Source organism: Pelodiscus sinensis, chromosome 4 (genome assembly GCF_049634645.1).
Source record: "Pelodiscus sinensis isolate JC-2024 chromosome 4, ASM4963464v1, whole genome shotgun sequence".
Lineage (NCBI taxonomy): Eukaryota > Metazoa > Chordata > Testudines > Trionychidae > Pelodiscus > Pelodiscus sinensis.
The window spans coordinates 44475155-44492188 of record NC_134714.1 but is presented as its reverse complement, the minus strand read 5'-3'; the positions used below and the strand labels follow the sequence as shown (position 1 = coordinate 44492188).

Sequence of the window (17034 nt, the reverse complement as noted above, 5' to 3'; positions counted from 1 at the left end):
TCATCCCAGGGCAGGACTGAAGCAGATGACCCAGGGCCTAACCTAATCACTTATGTGCCTGGGGTTTTCTTACAAGTCAACCTCTCTCCTGGATCAATGAGACATTCCTGCCTAGGTCCCTTGGTGGCTGCAGTGCTTCTGAAACAGCTAATCTTACCTCCATAGGATTGCCAAGGCTAGCAAATGAGAAGTCCTGTTAAGGTCCATGTAGTCCATCCCACCACCCTGGGGACCGGTGGCTAAGTGGATCCCTGGTGTGAGGGGCAGACGACTTGCCCAACTCACTGGATGGCAGAGAAAATTCATGGGCAATCCCAGCATCCAGGAAACGAGAGGAAAGATTCCAGCAGCCCTGTTCATTGAAACAGCTTGCAATCTGCAGCCAGTTCTCCTGGCTGCCACATGAGTGAAAGGAGAGAGTGGGATGAAATTAAGTGATGAAAGGCAGCCCCGAGATTGAATGCCAATTAAAGCCTGAGTGAGGGTGAGACTGAGAGACCTGTCAGCATCCCTGACTGAACTCCCACCCCCCTGAAGAACGGGAGGAGCAGGGTGGAGATGAGGTTCCCCCCTCGCAGAAGAGGGAGTAGCGGGTGAAGTCAGGCCCCCTGGAGAAGGAAATTGGGTGAGGGAGACATTGTTCTGAGCACAGGAAGAAGCCATGGCCTGGGTCTGTAGGGCCTATTGAAACAGAAGCAGCAGCCCAGGCAGGGAGGAGAGTGAACCCCTGGGATACTCACAGATGCGAAAGCCAGACTTGGGATCATGATTCTGCCCCCCCTGGCTATAGAGGGTGGTGGTGTCCCCTTTCTCACAGCTGTTGTAGCAGCGGCCATTCTGGCACGTCTGTTTGCAGATCGTGGGAGTGAAGACAATTTTTATCTTCCGGATTTTCTCTGTCAGGTTGGCCCCTGTGAAGGAAAAGGCCAGTGCAGAATGAAAGTGGCACGGCCAAATGCCAGCAAAATCTGCACCCCAGCAGGACTTGCACATAGCAGGCCAGGCACCAGGACAGCTGTGGCTGTCCACTGCTGTGCACCCTCTCCAATTGGGCCATTGCTCTGCTATCACTAGGAGGGAGGGGTGTCTTCTCTCCCTGGGGGTCTAAATTGTTGCTTCTTAGCCTTTTTTGGATGTAGCTAATGTCACTTAGAAGCAGTATAAGCTGAAGTGGAAAAAGACTACTCATAATGGAATAAGACCCACAGGGGGTCCTACCACTATAGCTGTACAGGGACAATTATACCTATACCTTTCCCCATGTAGTCAAGCCCTAACTGGGGCATTTCCTGGCTTCCAGATGTTTCACTGTTCACCTTTCTTATTTCCTTAGCAGCATTTTCCGTGGAGAATTTCCTAGGTGTTTGGTATTTAAAGATAGAAAAAACACCCCCACCCCACCCCACCCCAGTTAAACTCTTCAGCCCAGGGAAAAGGAGCGGGCTCTCTCCAGGCCTGCTGTGCTTTGCTGGCTGGCAACAAACAGGCAGCAGGGCATGGCTGGATGCCACCTGCACATTCTGTACCGCACTTCTCAAGGACTGGCGCTGGAAGCAGAAGCGCGGAGGTGCTGCAGCACCCCCAGGCTTTATGCCCAGCATTGCTCTGTGTCGGGGCCCTGTCCACCAGCCCATGCCTAAGGGCTCCGCTGCCACTCAGCGGCTCTGCTGCCAGCTCCACTACCCCAGCCACTGACAGGGTTCCAGTTACCAGCCCATCTGCCTCTTGGGATCACAGATCCTGACCACCTGCCCTGGGATCCCAGCTTTCATCCCTGCTGCCACCCGACGACCTGGCCACCAGCCCTGGTACTATATGGGGTCCTGGCTACTGGTCCTGCCCTTGGGGGTTCTACTGCTTCCCAAGGTTCAGGTTACTGGCCCTAGGGCTCTGCTATTGGCCTTGGCCCAGGACTCTGCAGCTGTCCCCAGCTGTGGCCCAGCCTGGATAGTAAGTGGCACAGGCAGGAGTGAGCGGGGCCACAGCTCAGCACCCCTCACCCTACACATTGTTCCAGCGCCAATGATCTCAAGGAGGCCCACAGGAGTGAGCCCCTATCACACACAGACCTTAGGATCTAGCTGCCCAGCTGGAGAGGGCACTTTCAACCCTCCCTAGCTGTGCTTGGGTGGGGTTCGCTCCTGGAAACCTCATTTAGGCTGTCTCCAGCAGCCTTACCTGGCTTCTCTGCACTTTACAAGACCTATGGGGGCCAGCCAAGAGAAATAACCACATGGAGGTTATACAAATTAGACCTCCACAGCCGAATTAGAGGGCAGAGAATTGCTGCATCCCTGCTCTCCAATGATACTAAGAGAGAACTGACTCAGCCAATGTCCTTAGTATGAAATTCCCAGCCCAGGTTAGTGTCTCTTGGAGCATTTATCACATCTCCAAGCCTTCTCTCTTCCCTACTCTCTGCATTTTGCTCCCTCAATCTACTCTTGAGCAATGAGGCTTCTTCTCCAATCCAGCTTCTGTACTAGCGACGAGGAGTCCTGTGGCACCTTATAGACTAACTGAAGTGTAGGAGCATAAGCTTTCGTGGGCAAAGACCCACTTCGTCAGATGCATCTGACGAAGTGGGTCTTTGCCCACGAAAGCTTATGCTCCTACACTTCAGTTAGTCTATAAGGTGTCACAGGACTCCTCGTCGCTTTTGCAGATTCAGACTAACACGGCTACCCCTCTGATACTTGACAGCTTCTGTACTGGCGCTCTCAAGCTTTCTCTCTTCCCCGCCCTATGGTGCGTAGAGCTGCACCATCGTTCCAGGGTGCTCTGGCTCCAGAGCAGTGTGAGCAGCACTCTCTCTGTCACACACATGCACGCACCCATTATTGGTTTTTCTGCCCCCGTGCTGCTGCCCTAGGACTATAGGCTCCATCTGCTGATTTCCTGTCAGCCAAGCCTCCTGCACTCTTCCTCCACCCCAAGGTTTCTCTCTATGCTGCTTACTACTTCTCCTGGGGGTTGGACTTTCCACTCACGAGAACTGAATCCCAGTGTATTGCCTGAAACTCCTCCATTCTGAAAAGTGCTAGGCAGACAGTCTGGGCCTCCTGGGTATTGCTACTCCTCTGAGTTTGAAGTCATCAGGCAGCGCAGCCCCTCCCAAGGAGGCCCGTGAGAGAAATTGGCAACCCAGTAGTTCTTACCCCAGAGAGAGAGCGTATTCTCTTGATCGGCTGCGTGTGGTCCAGAGCTGCTCTGTTCATGCCCATTCCCACTGGGCAGAGCATTGGACATTAGCTGAGTATTAGCAGCTTGATAGCGCCGGACAGTGCGGGAAGGCCCAGTGTGCTGGGAGGAGACAGGGGAGCCAATTCTGCCTTGAGTCCTGTGGAAAAGAATATTTATTACAGATGACCTTGCCATCCTCCTGCAGCTGTGCCCTGTGTGTTCTGTAGGAACCCGTTCTACTATGCTCAAAACCCCAGCCTCGTGCCTGCCAGTCAGCGTGGGTATGTCTACACTACCCCGCTAGTTCGAACTAGCGGGGGTAATGTAGTCATCCGCACTTGCAAATGAAGCCCGGGATTTGAATTTCCCGGGCTTCATTTGCATGAAGCCGGCCGGCGCCATTTTTAAATGCCGGCTAGTTTGAACCCCGTGCCGCGCGGCTACACGCGGCACGGAGTAGCTAGTTCGGATTAGGCTTCCTAATCCGAACTAGCTGTACACCTTGTTCCACGAGGCGTACAGCTAGTTCGGATTAGAAGCCTAATCCGAACTAGCTACTCCGTGCTTCGTGTAGCCGCGCGGCACGGGGTTCGAACTAGCCGGCATTTAAAAATGGCGCCGGCCGGCTTCATGCAAATGAAGCCCGGGAAATTCAAATCCCGGGCTTCATTTGCAAGTGCGGATGACTACATTACCCCCGCTAGTTCGAACTAGAGGGGTAGTGTAGACATACCCTGTGAGCAGTACCTGCTCTTCGTCCACTCCAGATCACTGCCCACTCTGCCATTTCACCACAGTGCTAGCAACTTCCCAGCATCTCTCCTGATGCATCTTCCACCAGGCATCCTGGCACAGCTCTCTGAATGTCCTATCAGTCCATCACCCTCCAGGATAAGACAGAGTCCAGTTCTGCCACTAAACAGACATGTGAATGGCAGTGAGCAGGCTGCATTCACCTTTCCTGGGACACATCTCAGGAAAGGCTCTGATCACAGGGGGCACAGTGGCGCAGCAGGCATTGGCTTCTTTCCCCACTTCACATGCAGATCAAGTCCCACACCATGCACTGGGCAAATAGTCAAATGTTCTGAAGAACGCATGCCCCTGCTGCCAGTGCCTGGGAGCTGCAAAGTCCCTGTAGGCCCTGGGCTAGGGTAGCATAGCCCCAGGCAACGAACAAACGGCAGCTGCACCGGGAAGACTGGAGCATGGGCTATATAGCAGAGCTGAGGCTGCAGACTGAACTGAGCCTGGTGGGCTGCAGCGGTTACAGAACTCCCCTGCCCAGCCACACAAGCACCCAGGCAGTCACAAAAAGCCTGCTGCTCGCAGGGCCACATTTAAAGGCAACCCCTGGGATGTTACTTTCCGCAAGCACCCTTGTACATAGTATAGCCTGGAATATTTCATATGAAAAAACTCTTTACAAAATTAAGGATTTTCTAAGGTTTTCTGGCATCCTGCTGCCACTAAAGGACCTGCTCAGCAGAGGAGAGCACTTGGGCACAGGCGTAGTGTCCCCCACCCTGTTTGTGCCTGTTCTGCGCTTGACAGCAGCATTGCATTGTAGGGCTTCTTAGGGAATGTCTACATAGGGCTAAAACCTCCAGGCCAGGAACGCTCTGTGGGGCTAAACATTTCCAGGTAGATATTCTAGCTTGAGCTGGAGCCCATCTTCTGGGACTCTCCATGCTTGTAGGCTCCTAGAGCTTGGGCTCTGGCCTGAGCCTAAATGCTTTTAGGCTCAGGGTCCACAAGCCCAAGTCAACTGACCAGACATCCCCATAGCTTCTACATTTCTGAAAAGGATCTGTAGGAACCTTATGCACCCGCTCCTGATTCGAATCATCATAAGTTTTACTTGAACAGTAGTACGTAACAATGTTTTGAGACAGAAATGTTTGGGGGGCTTAAATTGATTGTTTCCCCGGCTGACGTGCTCATTGAATTGGTTCAGCCCCCAAGGCTGTTCAGCAGCTAATGTTAAAGGTGGCCTCCTTTGAGTATGTTTGCACTGCATCTGGAAGCAAGCCTCCCACCTCAGCAAATAAAGAGACAGTGAGTAGATTGTTCAAGTAGTTACAAGAGGCTGATAAGAACAATTGGCACCTCAATTGGCACCCAGTGAGCAACGCCTATTGGTATGTCCCAGAAGCAAACATTTGAAATACAAGTACAGAGCCAATACTCATAACCTCACTTACAAATATCATACAAGCATGTGAGTAGTATAAACATAATCAGCAAAGCACAGGCTTTCACTAGTGATCCCACTTGGCTCACTTTGTACAAAATTTGGGGCGCACACACAACAGTGGCTGCATCAATGATCTGCATGTTCTCATCAAAAATCCAATTATCTTTATTTTTCCTCCTCTCCCCTCCCTTTCCCTTATTTATTCTTGGATCTAGACTTCTAATACTTCAGTCATCTGAAGAAGTGGGCTGTGCCCACAAAAGCTCATGATACCAGCTACATGTTTTGTTAGTCTTTTAGGGGCTACTAGACTTTTTGCTGTTTTTTAAGTTTTTCCTATTACAGACTAACTGAGCTTCTTCCCCTCTGAGACTATTATAGAATCATAAAACCATAGAGCTGAAAGAGACCTCAGAAGGTTATCAAGTCCAGCCCCCCGGCAGAACCAATCCCAACTAAATCAACCCAGCTGTCTGCTGCCCGCGTGCTCCGCCGCTTTGCTTCCTCTCCCTGGTCTGCTGGAGACCAGGGAGACAGGCCCCGTTCGTAACTGCAGATCCGACATAAGTCGGATCCGCGTAACTCGAGGACTGTCTGTAATTTGCCCCGATTTGATCTTTTCAGCAGTACTCCCAAAACCCGTTATATTGCACCCCTTTCCTCTCCTCAGCTTGAATACCATGAGCACAGGCAAAACCTGAGGTAAAGATGATGCTGGACCATTCACCATATGTCAGCACTCTACAGCCAGGGGATGAAAAGAGAGTAAACAAGAAAGCCAGTCTGGGAAACGCACTAGAGAGGTGACAATTATTCCCAGCCTCTTATTCACTTTCCTTTCTGCTGGCAGTGCCAGTCCTATGCATGTCCTTCTGCCTGTCTGCCTTTCCAATGCCCAGTGGAGGCATGGAAGACTAGACCGCAGTAACCAGATGAGCACCAGACACAGGACCCAGTTGCTCTCATCCCACCTGCTCCAGACAAACAATTCTCTGGACCAAAAACCTGTGTGCCAAAGCATCTGTGCAGAGGCACACACAGAAGAAACACCATGCTGCACACCCACAGTAGCAGAGCAAATAAGCAGGTCTGTTGCAGGGATCAGATTCAGAGCTGTGGCATAGCACAGGCTGTACTAGAATTTATTCCAGCAGCCAAGGGATTAGCTATCTTTAAGTCAGTCACACTCGCATATGCCAGGTCCTGCAAACAGTCAAAAATGGCACATTGTTACAACTGATGTCCTAGCTTGTGCTTGGTTTAAATTCATTGCTCTGGAGACAACTATGTAAAAGAGCTGCCTAAAATCTGCTAGGGAGAAGAGACCAGCTCCAGAGGCTGAGCTGTCTTGCTGTTTAGGCCAGCCTGTTCACTCTTCTGTCTTGTAAAAAAAGGGAAGCTTTTCACTAAGGAATCCAAGCTGGGGCTAATACACAAACGCCTGAGTCCTCTGGATGAATGGCACAGAGTCAGGTGAGGTGGCATCCTGGGGTGTCTGCAGCCTGATTCTGGGGGGGGTGTGCAGTCACACGCACCATTGTGCAGCCTGGCTGGGTTATGCTCACTCACCCTCTGATAAATCATTCATGAAATAAAGCAATTCTCTCCTAGCACAAGGAAAGCCCTCGGCCTCTGGGAACCAGCTCCATCACTATGGTGTGAAGTGGAAGACAGTCCTATAGCTCCTCTTATCTACACTTCTCACTCAAGACACAAGGCTCTTTGTACCTATTCCTTGGGGAACAAGTCCTCAGCCCTGTCCTGGACACTGACGAGACCAGAGTCTTGGCCAGGAGAGGAGCTGAGCCGAGCCAAGGAAATGAAATAAAATACACCCATTCCATAAAAGCAATGAATGAGGGAAACTCTACAGGGAACAAACTCCCACTAGTGCATTTACAGTTTTGGGAGTAACTTTGTTCCTGGGTTTCAGCATTGTGTAGAAACCAAGCAGGGAGAGTGCAAAGCTGCTCCCAACTTCCAAGGCCATGCTCCTTACTGCTCATCACCAGGCCCGCCAACAGGAGGAGAGGGGAGAAGCAAAGGAGGCTACTGCCCTGGGGCCCAGTGATTCAAAGAATCCCAGGCTTCCAGCCACTGTTCCTGTGGCAATGGTGAGAGTCAGAGCCCTGGCCGTTTATATCACCTCTGGAGCCCTGCACGGTGTACACTAGGAGGCATAAGGGCTGATGGGTGAGGGGGCGTGGTAGGGTCCAGATGGCACTGATGGCTGACTGCTCAGCCCAGCCCCTTCCACCTAAGGCCCCTCCTCTTCCAGGAGCACAGAGCTGTCCCCCCCCACACACACACTTTGTCCAAGGGCCCAACAATTCTGTTGCCACCCCCTGCCCATTACTGAGGCATTCTGGTCTCCAGCACAGAACTTCTTGTGCTGAGCACCTGTTGAGTTAACATCTCCCACAGCTCCTGTCACAACCCTTTGCTGCTCTGTTAGCTCCAGGCTCCCCTCTGGTGACCAACAGCACCCAGGGTATGTCTACACTAGCCCCCTAGTAAGGACTTAGTTCGAGTTAATGTTTGACTGCCGCGTGTAACCGCGGGCAGTTAGTTCGGACTAAGGGGATTTAAAAATGGCGCCCGGATGGGAAGATGCAAATAAAGCCCGGGATATTTAAATCCCGGGCTTCATTTACAACTTCGAATGCCTACATTGGCCACCCTAGTTCAAACTAGGGGGCTAGTGTAGACATACCCCAAATGACTTGATTACAGTGGATAGGAATCTTCATGGGTAGAAGATACCAGGTACCAAAGGGTGCTTAGATTCATTGGAGAAAGGCATAACAAGAATCAATGCCTGGAAGCCAATGATTGAGATAAGAAGGCATAAAATTGAGCAAACTGTTATAAAGAAACTACCAAGGAAAGTGGCAGATTCTCCATATTCTATGGCTTCAGATCAAGACTGAATGCATTTCTGGAAAATACATGTTAGTCAGATACAATTTATTGGGCTCAAAATAGGAGTAATTTGATGAAATCTGATGGCCTGTTATGTACAAGAGGTCAAACTGGATGATCTAATGGCCTATTCTGGACTTAAACACTATGAATCTAAGGAGGAACAGATTTATTATAAAAGCCAGATGTCTGCAGGCCAAATGATGTTGACCCAAGAGGACTGGTTTTTTGAAGTTTTTTTTAAAGGAACTGGGGAATGAAGTGACTGAGTTGCTAATGAAAATGGGCATTGTTTCATTAAAATCAGCTTCTATACTGGGAAGGCTGAAGTGTAGCAAGTACTGCACTGATCTTTTAAATAAAACACCTGGGGTGACCCAAGGAATCACAAACCAGTGAGCTTTATGTCAGTACCTTGTAAACTGGTTAGCAATTAAAAATAGATTTGCAAATGTGGACATGATAGAGAAAAATGGCAGGGCTGCTGTAAAGAAAAGCATGTCTCTCTAAGCTGCTAGAATTCTGTGAGAGTCTCAGCAATACAGTAGCTAAATGGGGAGCTGGTTAGCACAGTTTATCTGGACTTTCAAAAAGACTTTGACAAAGTTCCTCACAAAAGGCATTAAACTCAGCAATCACAGAGTGAAAGGTTAAAGCTCTGCCACAGACCAGAAATTAAGTGACAGAAAACAGAGTCACAGTAATCAGACGATTTTCAACATGCCAAACGCTTAACAGTAGGGTGTCCCAACATTCTATGCTGGAGTTGTTGTTTAAATGTATTTAGCAATGATAAAGGAAAGGAAAGGAAAGGAAAGGAAAGGAAAGGAAAGGAAAGGAAAGGAAAGGAAAGGAAAGGAAAGGAAAGGAAAGGAAAGGAAAGGAAAGGAAAGGAAAGGAAACAAAGAGGCAGCAGCATGTGCAGTTCACTCAGAATTACCCACATTACACAAGACTATCTAGGATGGTGAGAAACAACTCAGAGACCTCACAAAGATGGGTGGCTCCAGGGCTGATGGGATTCAGTGCTGAGTAACACAAGTCCGTGCAGGTCAGAAGTAGTCATTTTAAATTACTCACACACGTCTCTGGGTTGTGAGTTCACTGTAACCACTCAGGAAGGAGACCAGAGAATCACTATGGCCAACTCCATGAAAACCTCTGCTCAAAGTATAGCTGTGGTCATAAAGCACTGGGGTGCCTTAGGCAATGGGGCAACATTCAATAGACCCAGCTCCCTCTGGTCTGGGAAAGACCAGCAGGGAGACAGTGGGCCCTTTGTTCAGAGAGAAGCTCAGTGCCAGGTGATCTCCAGGAGCCATTGGCGAGACCTTAATATAAGAAAGTCAGCTGTTGATGCTAGTGATCTTGCCTGCTATTGACAGGTATCTAACCACTGAAGAAAAATTCTTGAGGATTCTTGTGGCAGTATCTGCAATCTTCAGATGGTCTATCTGGGCTTACACTTGAGTAAGGGACAGGAACTGAACTAGTACTGTTAGTTGATGACCTCCTGACTACAGATCAAGGCAGCCATCCTATGCTGATGTTATGAAGCCTGTGGCTGTGGTTGACAGTGAAGTGTTGTTACGCAGGCTTTGGTCCCTAGTGAGGCTAGGCAGACCTGCTTTGAAGTAATTTCATTTCAGAAAGACCCAGAGCATGATAAGGTTCTGATGCTCTCTGGTTTGTGTGGAAGAGGCCACCAGGAGGACTAGGAAAGAAATATGGGTGACAGCATTCACAGTATGAGGAAATGCCTAGTTGGGGCATCTCCATTTCAGCCCAATCCCGTGGGGGACACACGTGGCCAAAGCCTTGTCTATACTAAGTTCAGTTTCTCTGGTATTAGTAATTTTGGGAACTTGAGCGTTTTTAAAGCACAACATAGTTGACACAGTGATAAAATGCCAACAGCCCTGTGAGTCTTGTCTACACTGCAACTAGACTCAGCAGAAGTAGCAATAGTGGAAAATGTTAGGAAAAAAGACTAGGAGGAGACAAAGCCATTGCATCTTTCAGGACAGACAAAACCTCTATGGAATCAAACAAAAAAAATCTTTTCACAACAATGTTAGGCCATTTTCATAAAGCAACAGAGGCCCCTCATTTCTCTCTAAGTAGTTTTGATGTGATTATTTTAAGGATTGTGAATTTCCAGGTCTATGAGGGGCTCTCAGTACTTGGGCTGAGGATTGCTAGGATCTGGTTTTCATAAATCTACATAAACAAATACAATTTGTTCTTTCCATGAGTGCTCGGTGATGAAATCTGAAGCCAAGTTGGGGTCCAGCAACATCTAGTCCCCACACCCAATGCCACAGCCAGCACTTCCCTTACATCCATTGTAGGCTCAGCTTCTTGCCTTCATCTCATCTCACACTGAGAGCAACAATGAAGCTGGGACCCTAAGTGACAGTACAGGACCCAAGAGAGCAGAGGCCAGCCAGACTCTCCCATGGTAAAGAGCAGCCAGGGACATACAATAGAGGACCAGCCAGTGACCACCTTCCAAGCAGTGTTTGTTCTTGCAATCTTTCCCTTGGCTGTTTTTTACATATCTACACCAATATGCATTTCCACCATTGTTCCAGTGCTCCTTGCAGGAGAGCCCTGTGTGGATACAAAATTTGTATCTGCAGCCACAAAAATGAGCTGCAGATATCTGGATCCACATCTGCGGTTACCTGTGGATATAAAGCAAATATCTGTGAAATTGCAAAGCTCTATTAGTCTCTCCCAGGAGAAATCATACAGTCCTACCCAGCCTTGACCTCTCTCAGAAGCCATGCTATGGCCAGCCTGCAGATCTCAGATGTTCTGCACACTGCTATAAATGCCTCCATTTTGCTAACCTAGTCCTTCTGAGAAAGACCACCCAATCTTCCCACAGCTCTCATGGGTGTCATTGAGATGAGGCCATGTATTTACAATAAGCCCAGATGGATGCCAAGGGAAGAGCTGGAGGCCATGTGACAGACACAACTTCCTAGGAGCCCTACACAAAATGGTAAGTGCCTGGAGGTCTAACAGCAGACATCTGCTCCTGCTTATTATCGATAAATGTGCTGCTGTGTCCATGTGTGGCCAGAACTCTCAAAGCTTCTGCGGTATATACGGGAGCAACCAAAAGTAGGGAACCTCAGAGGCCTCATGAAGCTGATGACACCCACTGTCCCAGTAATAGGAGCTTGTCGGACGGCAGCACAGAAAGGAGCAGTCCAGTGACATGAGCTAACAAACTGTAGCTCCTGTACTTCAAAACATGCTGACCACCTATCGTCCTTGAGGGAGGAAGCACATGTGCCAATGCATAGGGGCTGGCCATGCTCTTTCCTTTGTCCAGCATTTGATCTCTTGTTTTGGAGGGACAACTCTAGATATTTTCAGAAGCACCAAATGTTGTAGTTAAAACACCCACATGAATGGACTTTTTAAAAAAATTATTAACATTGCAGTGGGAATAAAAGTTGGTGAGACGTGCTTATCACATAGGGGCAGCACCTTATCTTGCAAAAGGCAAATAGAAAAGGAACGAGACATGGAAGCAATGGGGAAAAGGTATCAGCTGGGATCCTGTTTACAGAGAAGTACCTGTCCATGTGCATGGCAGGGGGATGTTGATTTGCTTTGAATCAACTTGTTTATTTGGTTCCACTTGGGGGTAATGGTTCCATGGCACAAGTGAAATTGGCTCCACTTAAACGTGTTGTTTTGCTAGGGGGGTGGTAGTGGTGGTGGTCATCTTCCCCTCCGAGGCACACGCTGCTCTGTGTTTACATAAGAGAAGACAGGCCACAGAAGTGTGCCTTACGTTTGGAGAGGAAACGGATGAGGTTCTTGATGGTCTTTGGTTCCTGGAGAGTTTGTTCCAGCCTCAGACCAGCCCCTGAGAAAGCTCCGTCTCCAGGATTTGTACCTTATGCCAGGCAACACATCCATCCACTGTGGAAACCACAGAAAGCAACTGGCAGGGAGCCTCTTTTCAGCTCTGTTTGCCAATTCCAGTCTGGCTCCCTGTCAAGCTCACTGACTGGTTCGGGTTCAAGCTCAGGGAACAGGAAAGAGCTTTTCACCTCTTGCGCTTCAACTACAATCTAGCCCTAGGTCAGGGGGCTAAGAGGCACAGAGAGGCTGGGGAATGGAACCTTTATTCCTGGAGTTCATCTGTTTAAAGGTAGCCTGAGTCAGTAGTGGCTAAAAATTATCCTCAGGAGCAGTGTCTCAGTCCAGTTGCCAGCAGTCCACATTGCAAAATCCACAAGCCTCCCTTTCTCCCCAGACACCTGGTGAATTGTCCCAGTACTGAGACAAAGGGCTGAAAAGAGTAACATATCTTCTTGCTGCGAGCTGGGGCTGCTCTGGGCTAGAGTAGGGGTTGAGAAGCAATTTGGGAGTTTGTACGACCACTGTCCGTGCCCACACCTGCTCAGGGAAAGGCCATAAGCTTAGGAGGATGGAACAGCCTCCGGGATTATGCAGTGAGACAGTGAAAGCCCATGGGCTTTTGCCTTATGCAGTCCTTCAGAATCCCCCCCTCAGCACTGTGTTATTCATTTCCACACTTCCAGCCAGGCAAAGCGCCAGCACAGCTCTTTGCAGCTTGGAGCCTCTGCCTAGAGGCAATGGTCTCTTCCTTTACAAAATGGGACTGGCTGCCAAGCAGCTGGTTTCCCTGTTCTTCATCTGTCAGGGCTGCTGACAGCACTCTCCATTCAGGCCCTGCATGTGTGACAGAAACAGCATGCAGCCCCTGAGACAGCTTCCCTCCTGAGTTGTTTCAGGGAACCAATTGCAATGATAGCTGAGTGCCTGGCTAATGTTTGCTAAGTTATTATGGGAAGGCTGGGTCAAAGTGGTGCTGGCATTCTGCTCTGAAGGGGTTGATGTCTGTGCTCATCCTGATCTCTCTGATTCAGATCCAACAGCCGGTTACTGAAAAGTTCAGGCTCCTGCACATAGAAGTTTCACTCCTAAGGGTGATAGTTCCAAAGCACGAGTGAAATGTGGCTGTCACTGCAAGAAATAAAGACAAGGAGAGCTGGTCCCTTTGGTATTCTATAGAGGATTTTACTCTGTGCTTGTGTCTGCAGCATCTGAGCACCTTCCCTAACATCTGTATGGTTTATACTCTCACACCCTGCCAAGAGGAGAACTGGCTATGCTGAAGTGGGTTGTTTTGCTAGGGGTATTGTGGTGGCTTTGGTCATCTTCCCCCTTCAGGTACATGATGCTCTGTGTTTACATTAGAGAAGGTAGGTCAGAGAAGTGTGCCTTACACTTAGAAAGAGATGAAGTTTGTGATGGTCCTTGATTCCTGGGGAGTTTGTCCAGCCTCAGATTAGCCCCTGAGAAAGCTCAGTCTCTAGGATAAATAAGGGAACTTGAATCCATCCAGCTACAAGCTTTAAAGTTGAGGATTGAACAAGGGATGCTGGAACAGAGGGGGACATCACTGCCCCATCACTTTCAAAAGGCTGTACGGGTGAGTGATAGGTAGGAGGGGCGGAGAGGAGCGAGTGGGAGGCAGAGTCTTGGGGGGAAGAGGCAGTGTGGGAACAGGTCTATGGGACAAGAGGTATAGCACAGGAATAGGGCCTTGGGGAAATCGTCAGTGTGGTGGTGGGATATCAGGGGGAATGGGTGGCACAAAGGTGGAGAAGAAAGTTCAGCCTGGGTCCCCCTACTTTTAGGGAGCGTCTACTGCTCCTGGACCATCACTGAATTTGACCCTGCATTCTGCAGTGAGCCAACAGAGAGCGGAGAATTAGGTTGACAAGCTCTGGGAAGCTGCTGTTGCTCTGCAGTCAGGCTTCTCCTTTCTGAATTAATTACATTTTTTTAAAAGGTCAGCAATTTTATCTGGTGATAGAGGGAATTACAAGACCAAGCCTAGAGCCCCTCTGCTGAGTCTGCATCAGATAGAAAGTGACCTAGCCTACTCAACAGCTGTAGAGAGAAGAGGCCATTTTTCATGGCCATAGCCATTTGAGTATCCAGAAGCTGTCAGAAATCCAGGTGGACACCAGGCACTAGGCTCTCTTAATGATCTGAGGGCAGGAACCTCAGTGGGGCGATATTAGAAGTAGAAAATTTCTCCAAGTGATTTCCCCCTCTCCCCATCAAATCAGTGTGGCCCAGGTGTCCAACCAGCTTCTTCAATATTTCACTGACAGGGGTCATGTATGGCCTCTGCTGAAAGCTAAGACTTTTCTGATTGTCATGAGTATTGCAAGATGTTTGCACAGGAAATAACTGCAGAGCTACGTATCATGTAGGATATTGGGGTTCAAAACTACTGAAGTGAAACTCGTTCCCTGAGGTAAGGCTGGTCTCAGGGCTAATTCAATCAACCTTGAGCGTGGTGGACATCTGTGGAGACAGCACTTTGTTTACAGTCTGGGCCTGGTGCAGGCTTAAGGATTTACAGAGACAAAAGAACCCCAAGAAAAGTCTCTAGAACAGGGCACCCCCTGGGGTCAAAGACAATAGTAACTATGAAAGCGCACATGTTGATAGTCATTACAGAAAAGAGACTCTGTGGGGGGTAAGGGGGTGTCTCATGAAAGGTGGATTCTAGCTTTCTGAACTGGAAAACACTATAAGAATGAACCACTGGGAGAGAAATGCCTGATAAGACAGAGAGGTAACAAGTGTAGGGCACTTTTCTTTTTACTTGTTACCATATATTTCTAACCATTATTTTTGCTTTTGTTTAAATCCCTGTCTCAAAACCTGGCACATAATCATCCATTTGGTTTTACTATGGACACATCTAAGGGTACATCTACACTAGCCCCCTAGTTCGAACTAGAGAGGCTAATGAGGGTGATCGAAATTGCTAGTGAAGCACGGAATTTAAATATCCCGTGCTTGATTAGCATAATCCCAGCCGGTTGCCATTTTGAAAACTGACTAACCCAAAGTAACTGCCTGTGTCTACACGCGGCAGGGAAGCGGGATTCCGAGATATACCCCTTAGTTTGAATTAACTGTTAAACCTCATTCCACGAGGAGTAACAGTCAATTCGAACTAAGGGGTTTATCTCGGAATAAGGGGAGGGCGGGGGAGCAGGGCATACAGAGGAGAAAAGACAGACTCAGATTTAGTGACAGAAAAATGAGCATTTCTTCAGTCTTGAGTGGGACTGATTCTGCTCTCACACAACTGTAAATCAGCAATAGTGATAAAACAGGCATGTGAATAAATGTTTACACTTCTTTTAAAAAAAGAACAGATTAACACAAAATTACACTTTGGGAGCTGTTTTACTACAGCACGAGTTTTGGAGCTTACGCTGTAAATTAATTTATATTCTGATGCTTTAGAAATGAAATCACTCTGGTCTGTACTGTCCTTGAAGACTAAATTGTAGGGTTTTAACAGCTATTGGTGGTATGCTTAATGCACTTCATTCTTTCATACTTGAACTGAAATAAAATAATCTTTTAAAATGGAAGGAAAAAAGAGATTTGCTGTAGTAATCATAAGTAGTGGAATATGGAAAATCTAAATATTCTTCAGTATTGCATATAGCAAAGCCAGGGACCATCTAAAATATACATGTCTGTATTACTCTTAGCTTTAAATAGAGTGCTGGGGTGAGGGTAAAGATTGTCTGATTTCGAACCAGAAACCAGAAGCTGCTGGTTGTACTTCTAATAGCAACAACAACAGCACAGCTAGGAGGAATGCTGTGCCACTCTTCCTTTGTCTTCTTTCTTTAAACATTATTAATCTGAAATTATTACTTGTTTGGTGCTTTCTGTGAAACTACTGACAGTGAAATTTTTACTACTAAATGCAACTAAATCTGTTGTCAAATGGATTCTTCATCTCACAGCACTAGTACAAACATTATTTACCAGCTTACCATAAGCTTCTTGTGCTTTTGCCATGAATTACATGTGTCATTAGTAGTACCCATTTCTGGTCACTCTTCCCAATACAGTCCAGAAGACATATTCCACTTTCCTTTATAGCTGCAGTAAGTAAATGAAGTCTTGTATTACATTAGTGTAATTTTAAGTCTGTATGTTCCTTTGGAAAACCCAATGAATTAACTGTAGATGCACACGGATAATAAATAGTTCTCTTCAGCTGGCTAGGATACTGTAGTAGTGTCTTTAACTATACACTGAAGACATTTGTCTAAATATTGAGCATGAATTGGCCCAGTGATGGCTCAGGTTCATGTGATTGTTATTATCAGCATGTGCGCACAGGGTTCTGAAAAGCTGCAGTTATCACACTGCTGCAGGTCAGTTGTCTGTTAGCAGATTGGCTATGTCTACACTGGCCACTGAACGACAACGCTTATAATAAGGGATAAAGGATCTTTCGGAAAAGGCTTTATTTTCCGCAAGATCCGCATCTAGACTGGCGCTTTTTTCCGGCAAAGCACAGTGCCGAAAAAAGCGGCAGCCATTTTTATGCTAATGAAGCGGGGGAGATTTAAACAAAAAAGGGATGCAATCTAGACGTAGCCCCCTAGTCCCTGGGCTGCAGCATTCCTTAGTAATGATTTGCTCCAGTTGCCACATTATGAGCTTGTCTACACATACAAGCTGTACTGCTTTAGCTACACTGGCAGTCAAAGAAGTACTGGTCCCCAGTGAGGATACAGTTATATGGATACCGAGGGGCTTTATGCCAGTATAGTTCTCACCCTAGGGAAATGAGAATAATTTATATTTCTATGAGGCACCTTTATTCCAATATACCAGCATCC

General features: G+C 47.9%; 1 protein-coding gene across 2 annotated transcripts in view; it reads right to left on the bottom strand.

The window, feature by feature from the left end:
* The window catches only part of LTBP2 (latent transforming growth factor beta binding protein 2), a 129908-nt gene that overhangs the window by 65176 nt on the left and 47698 nt on the right, over positions 1 to 17034 (bottom strand). For both annotated transcript variants that reach the window (XM_075926872.1, XM_075926873.1), the window contains exons 4-5: positions 3159 to 3340; positions 741 to 911 (exon numbers count right to left, since the gene is read on the bottom strand). In XM_075926872.1, coding sequence (XP_075782987.1) covers positions 741 to 911; positions 3159 to 3340 — 353 coding nt within the window. The remainder of the gene's footprint in view (positions 1 to 740; positions 912 to 3158; positions 3341 to 17034) is intronic.